Below are 7000 nucleotides of genomic sequence, written 5' to 3' on the forward strand. Positions count from 1 at the left end.
TTGATTTCTCGAAATAGGAGGAGTCCTAAAAGCTAATATACATTTATCCAGAGAGAATAGTTCAATTACTGTCTGCCCATTATGGAGGTACAAGTGGGCCCTGATGGGGTGCCTTGAAACCTTATAAGTGTAACAAGTGTTGGTATAATAAGCCTGAAGTAAAGACGTAGTTTGGGATCACCTAGCCTAGAGCCAAGTACATAAACATATCATGAAAGTAAAAATATTGATTCAATTTTAAACTTAAATTGTATTTTCTGTTATATCACCAACGTTTTTGATAAAAAAACAAACCTCTTTAATCAAAGAAAACTTTAAATTAAGAAATTAACAAATATTTTTCCAGTTTTGTTGTCTATACATTTCAGTTTATTCTTTCAGTACATAGACTAACAACAATATTAAGATATACTTTTGTTGCTATACAAGATGACATAAAAGCCATTGTAGGAACATAGTGTTACAAAAATGCACTGTCTTTTCTGTATACTAGAAGTTGTTAATCAAACTGCTTGTTACCAATAATTTTCCTACGAATATGCCATGAATTCCTTTCATGAATGATCTTAATTTTGGTTGGCTCACAAAAAAATTTACAAACATTTGACTGCATTGACTGCACTTTTCTGCTTCTTTGTTGGTCCAGCTTGATTTTTCAAAACTTATTTCTTTCAGTTAGCTATGAAATGTGAGGTTAGAATATTCCATTGGGTGGAGGGTGATAGTACTTGTCCCATCAATTTTTGACGAGCTATCACTAGTCTTGATAATAATTTTGAGCATGAATTTATAGTTATTGACCAAATTATTCTTTTCATATTGTTTATTTTTTAATTAATGAAATAATAATGTATCTCTTGAAGAAATCAATTTTTTTAATTGTTTTGCATAATTTTTTACTTTCATTTTTTCAATATCTTAATTACATGATAAGAGATGTTATTTGAGAGTTAAATTAGAAACTCAAAATATACAAATATTGCCTTTCAGCTATTTACAACTCTGTCAGCACTTTTCTTACAACTTTGTTTATAGCTTATAATTTTTATCAACAAAATAATATTTTGTTCAACTTAATTCTTTACCCCTGGTGATTAATAAGATAATTTGTTTGTTTCAGGTTGTGTGCTCTGCTTGTTCAGTAAGTCGTGCACCACTTCATTACCTCGGACTTAGACCTGCAAGGGTTTGTGATTCGTGTTTCCAAAAACTTCAACAGGGTATGTCTCGCATGATAATATTACAATAATTATTTAAGTATTTCCTTTCAAAATACAATTTATAAGTTAGTTACATTCTGGATTATTTATACATTTGCACAAATGTTTCAAATGCTTATTCAAGAAAGGAATAAACATATTAAAACTTGACTATTGGTAAACTGTCAGAAAGCTGTACATCATCCCATTTAATACTATCAAATAGTGTACTAAGTTCTGTAAATACTATCAACTAGTGTACTAGGTTCTGCAAATGCCATCAAATAGTGTACTAGGTTCTGTGAATGCTATTAAACAGTACACTAGGTTCTGCGAATACTATCAAACAGTGCACTAGGTTCTGCGAATACTATCAACCAGTGCACTAGTTTCTACGAATACTATCAAATAGTGTACTAGGTTCTGCAAATGCCATCAAATAGTGTACTAGGTTCTGCGAAAGCTATCAAACAGTACACTAGGTTCTGCGAATACTATCAAACAGTGCACTAGGTTCTGCGAATACTATCAACCAGTGCACTAGTTTCTATGAATACTATCAAATAGTGTACTAGTTTCTACGAATACTATCAAATAGTGTACTAGGTTCTGCAAATGCCATCAAATAGTGTACTAGGTTCTGTGAATGTTATCAAACAGTACACTAAGTTCTGCGAATGTTATCAAACAGTACACTAGGTTCTGCGAATGTTATCAAACAGTACACTAGGTTCTGCGAATACTATCAACCAGTGCACTAGGTTCTGCAAATACTGTCAACCAGTGCACTAGGTTCTACGAATGCTATCAAACAGTGCACTAGGTTCTGCGAATGCTATCAAACAATGCACTAGGTTCTGTGAATGCTATCAAACAGTGCACTAGGCTCTGCGAATGCTATCAAACAGTGCACTAGGTTTTGCAAATGCTATCAAACAGTGCACTAGGTTCTGCGAATGCTTTCAAACAGTGCACTAGGTTCTGCAAGTACTACCAAACAGTGTATAGCTGGTTACCTGAAGCAATATGACATGATACTGAATGTTATGCTACTTTTAAATCTAGTTACCTGAAGCAATATGACATGATACTGAATGTTATGCTACTTTTATATCTGGTTACTTGAAGCAATATGACATGATACTGAATGTTATGCCAGTTTGAAACCTGATCAAATGAAACAGTTTAAAATTTAACTTATTCTGAGATTAAATAACAGCTTTTTGCAGCATTGACTTTATATCAATGTAGTATTTGTGTACTACCTTGTTTTATTCATTAGACATAAAACTGTTTCTTGTTTACCATACATTCTAGTTTTACTGATAAGCTTTTTGTCATTATTCAAAGTTAATTTTTTCCTAATACCAGGTGACATCCAGAAATAGCTAATGTGTACAGAATTGTAGGCAGAAAATTTTTCTGTAGTGAGATCAGACTTGTTCCAGCAACTTTAAATTATCTGTTAATAGGAACATTCCTGTACACTTATAATTCCTGGAAAAGCATTTTCCACAGTTTCCATGAATAAGTTTACATAAGCTAAATCTAAACATCTAAATACACAAGAAGAATTAATTTATCATAATAAGAGTTTAAGTATTGCTTCACTTTCCAGAATTCTCTGAAGGTGGCCAAGCCGAGTGCCCAGTTACCATGGAAACAGGTGACTCTGTAGGAGTTTTGGAGTCTGGAGAGACAGAAATTGACACTCCACAGTCTGTAGCAGCACTGAAAGCTCAGTTTAAAGGCAACCCACGGCATTTAGGAAAGAAAGTTAAGAGAATTTTACCAAGTGTACTGATAGAGGTGAGAAGAACTCACTGTGTGATGAGTTTATACCATGAGTGTCTGACCTTAACCAATAACCTTCTTACTGTGGTAATGTCTTGTATAACTACACCTAACTTATGTATAGTTAGGAAACTCCATATTACTTTACTGAACATTAATCCTTTGCTTCTATACAAGCATATATCTATAATAAAAGTAAAATTTAACTTAATTCGCATGGGTTTTGATCAAAAATAAAAATGAAAGATTGCATAATCAGGTTTTAGAATACATCATACATTTAGTCAACTTTTTCTGTCTATTATGGTATTTGATTTAAAACTCTTAACCGTTCTTCTATCTGAGTCAGGTGAATATATAACATTATCAACTGGCGTTATGATAAATATAGCTTCAGTCAAACTTTGACTTAGATGAAAGAAGAAACCAGGTGAATATATAACATTATCAACTGGAGTTATGATAAATATAGCTTCAGCTAAACGTTGACATGAATGAACGAAGAAACCAGGTGAATATATAACATTATCAATTGGAGTTATGATAAATATAGCTTCAGCTAAACGTTGACATGGATGAACGAAGAAACCAGGTGAATATATAACATTATCAATTGGAGTTATGATAAATATAGCTTCAGCTAAACATTGACATGATGAAAGAAGAAGCAGACAGGTAAATATAACAACAGATAATCCTGGATATGAATATATTAGCAAACATGTATAAATGGAATGACAGAGTAATTGACAAATAATTTGGAAAATCATAATTTTTAGTGTTTTTGACAAGGTTGAGTTTTATACAAACTATGTATTGGTTTCAAAGTTTTTGCTAAGGCTGACTTTTATGTAAATAGCACATATTATTTTAATGTTTGTGCCAAGGCTGTTTTTATACAAACAGTGTGTATTTTTTCAAGGTTTGTGCCAATGATCAAGGGTCTTCCATTAGTGGTTACCTGCAGAAGAGGTGTCGAAGAGGCTGGAAACGGTACTGGTTTGTCATTAAAGACAAAGTTTTGTATAGATACAAAGCAAGTGAGGTAAGAAACAGTTTGTTTTTGTGTTAGTTCACATTGGATATAGTATTTATTAGATAGAATGATTGATAAATATGATATTATCTTATTAGTGTGGTGAACAGGATCAAATGTAGAACCACTCGCATGCTTGGGGACTGGTCTTTGCAAAGCTCTAAAGAGGGGATTCTCAAACTGTGGTACACATACCACTGATGGTACGTGGAGCTAAAGTCGGTTGTACATGACACAATTAATATTAAAAAATCATAAAATTTATAATAAGCCCTATCTGAGCTTTCCACGTATATATACATATTACTCTCCTCGCTTATAGTTATAGACTTACCCTCTACTTGCATAGACTCGCCAGTATTTTCTTTCCTTAAAATTGACAGAAATGGTACCATATATTATTCAATCATGCCAGAAAAAACAATCACATCCTTTGCATTAATGGGTAAATTTCAAAAATATGAATTTTTGTCAATAGGTTTTTATCTTTTTCTTTAAAATTAAGCCTGGGTTTGTATTTGTAAAAAATTATATAACAATTTGTATGCGAGCCTGAAACAGTTGAGAACCAACACATATGGGCTGTGATGTTCTCAGCTAGCTGTTTGCCCCTGAGTTGAGCATTTTCTCACGCTGAGGAGAAATGGAAGATTTAATGTACAACATGCAGATATTAATTTTCATCTCATAGTAAAGATAAAGGATTTCTTCTAAGAAATGAACATTTATTTTTTGAAGTACTTAGAAACATCAAAAGATGTTATAGATAATTGTGTATTCTATGTAACAATTAGAGTATTTAGATAACTTTAACTTCAGTTTAAGAAATCTTATATTCAACACACTGTTCCTCCTACATGACACAGCTAGTACTAGACTAGTATAGGTGTGTCAAGTTATGAACACTTTGTGTGGAAACACCCCACTACTCTTCCTTTTACATGACACAGCTAGTACTAGACTAGTATAGGTGTGTCAAGTTATGAATACACTGTGTGGAAACACCCCACTACTCTTCCTTCTACATGACACAGCTAGTACTAGACTAGTATAGGTGTGTCAAGTTATGAACACTTTGTGTGGAAACACCCCACTACTCTTCCTTCTACATGACACAGCTAGTACTAGACTAGTATAGGTGTGTCAAGTTATGAACACTTTGTGTGGAAACACCCCACTACTCTTCCTTCTACATGACACAGCTAGTACTAGACTAGTATAGGTGTGTCAAGTTATGAACACTTTGTGTGGAAACACCCCACTACTCTTCTTTGGGAATGCATTATTGGTACTTTTGTAATAGATATCATCTCAAACTAGTAAGGCAACAAGTACTATAAAAGACAGTGATATAATTAAATATCAACTCTCAGAGGCTGATATATCCAAATTCAAAATATAGAGGGACAAAATCCCTTGCCAAACAGTATGAGCTTAGGCTATTCCTCTCTTTGTACAAAAAAACAATTTCCAAACAAAAAATTTTACACAGAATTATGGTGGATAACCCAGCAGAGAGCACAAATGTTACATGGATATTCTTAAAAGATGGAATCCAGAAATAATGATCATTAATCTAAGACTTGGCCAGCCCAACATCAGGTAACTTTTGAAACCTCTGAAAGTATATTTCTCCTGATTTGGTTTGTTGCTGCAAGTGTGATTGGTCATATCCATTCTGTTACGGTTGGTATGATATTTCATATTTGCAGCAGGGATGATGGTGCCACATAAAACAAATACATGGGTTCATGTGTTACAACTCACTGGGCATATAACACCTTTATCACAAATTATGACCCATTTTTAACACTTAATCCTTGTGCTGTCTGGTTTGCCTGAGGGTGCATCAGGAATTGAATGTGTAGGAGGATCATAACTTGGATCACTTTTATTACTTTCACTGTCATCTTGAGCAGTTTTCAGGCATATGTCATTTGGAATAACAGTATTTGTGATGTCATTTGTTACAAATCTCACAATCTTTATATGATATCTCTTTTTGTCATTGAAAGTACTTTCTAAACTAGCAGGCCAGTATTATGTGGTTTTTGTATCTTCCCTCATATCCACACTTCATACCATACACCTATATTCCTTCAATATGTGTTACTAACATTACTTGAATATGAGCCTTATAAGCCACACGGTTAGCAATGTGGAACCTAATTATTGGCTCTATTACTACTAAAGTTCTAAATTTCATTGATGATGTGATTTATTTGAGTAAGCATGAAATTGGCTTTACAAAACAAATTGCAATTTCATTGGCTAATACAATTTAATTAAACACTTTGAAATATGAAAAAAGATGGATCTTGTCACTTTATCATAAACAACAGTTTTTATTACAAAATAGTCCGTGCCAGTTTAACTGATAAACCAGAGACCTGAGTTGATTGCAGATGACGCTCACATAAAAAAATAGAATTGGATGCAAAGTAAGAAACATAATGGTAAACAAGAAAATTGTATATTTGGGCCTGGATAGCATCTGATACAGGTGTCAATTCTGGAAATAAACAGTATTTACTGATTTATTTATTCTCTTCTGTTACATATTGACATAATGTCATATAGATCCTTGTTCTTAGATGTTTCATCCTTACAGATGTTATTTCTCTTCACTAGTGTGAAAAACAAGAATCTTATCTGTTTAAATAAATAGGTTTGTATCTCTACAGCTATGGCCTAAAGTTTCCATCACCTAGAAATTTATGGGCTGAATTTTTCCAGGGAAAACCGTCCCTTTTTAATACCTGACCCATATGACATGTGGTCCATTCTCCTACAGGTGTCTTATATGTGATACACTCAGCTATGGCTAAAGTTTTCCATCACCATAGAATTTTAAGAATGAGACACTATTGAAAGAAAAAAATGTGTGTGTGTGTGTGTATATATATATATATATATATATATATATATATATATATATTATTATATATAAACTATTAGTTATATTATTTAT

General features: G+C 32.9%; 1 protein-coding gene across 2 annotated transcripts in view; it reads left to right on the top strand.

Annotated features, from left to right (window-relative positions):
- The window catches only part of LOC106469148, a 93323-nt gene that overhangs the window by 74943 nt on the left and 11380 nt on the right, over positions 1 to 7000 (top strand). For both annotated transcript variants that reach the window (XM_022397577.1, XM_013929613.2), the window contains exons 13-15: positions 1121 to 1220; positions 2818 to 3008; positions 3916 to 4038. In XM_022397577.1, the coding sequence (XP_022253285.1) occupies positions 1121 to 1220; positions 2818 to 3008; positions 3916 to 4038 (414 nt within the window). The remainder of the gene's footprint in view (positions 1 to 1120; positions 1221 to 2817; positions 3009 to 3915; positions 4039 to 7000) is intronic.

Source organism: Limulus polyphemus, unplaced genomic scaffold, assembly GCF_000517525.1.
Source record: "Limulus polyphemus unplaced genomic scaffold, Limulus_polyphemus-2.1.2 Scaffold3325, whole genome shotgun sequence".
In the NCBI taxonomy this organism is placed as follows: Eukaryota; Metazoa; Arthropoda; class Merostomata; order Xiphosura; family Limulidae; genus Limulus; species Limulus polyphemus.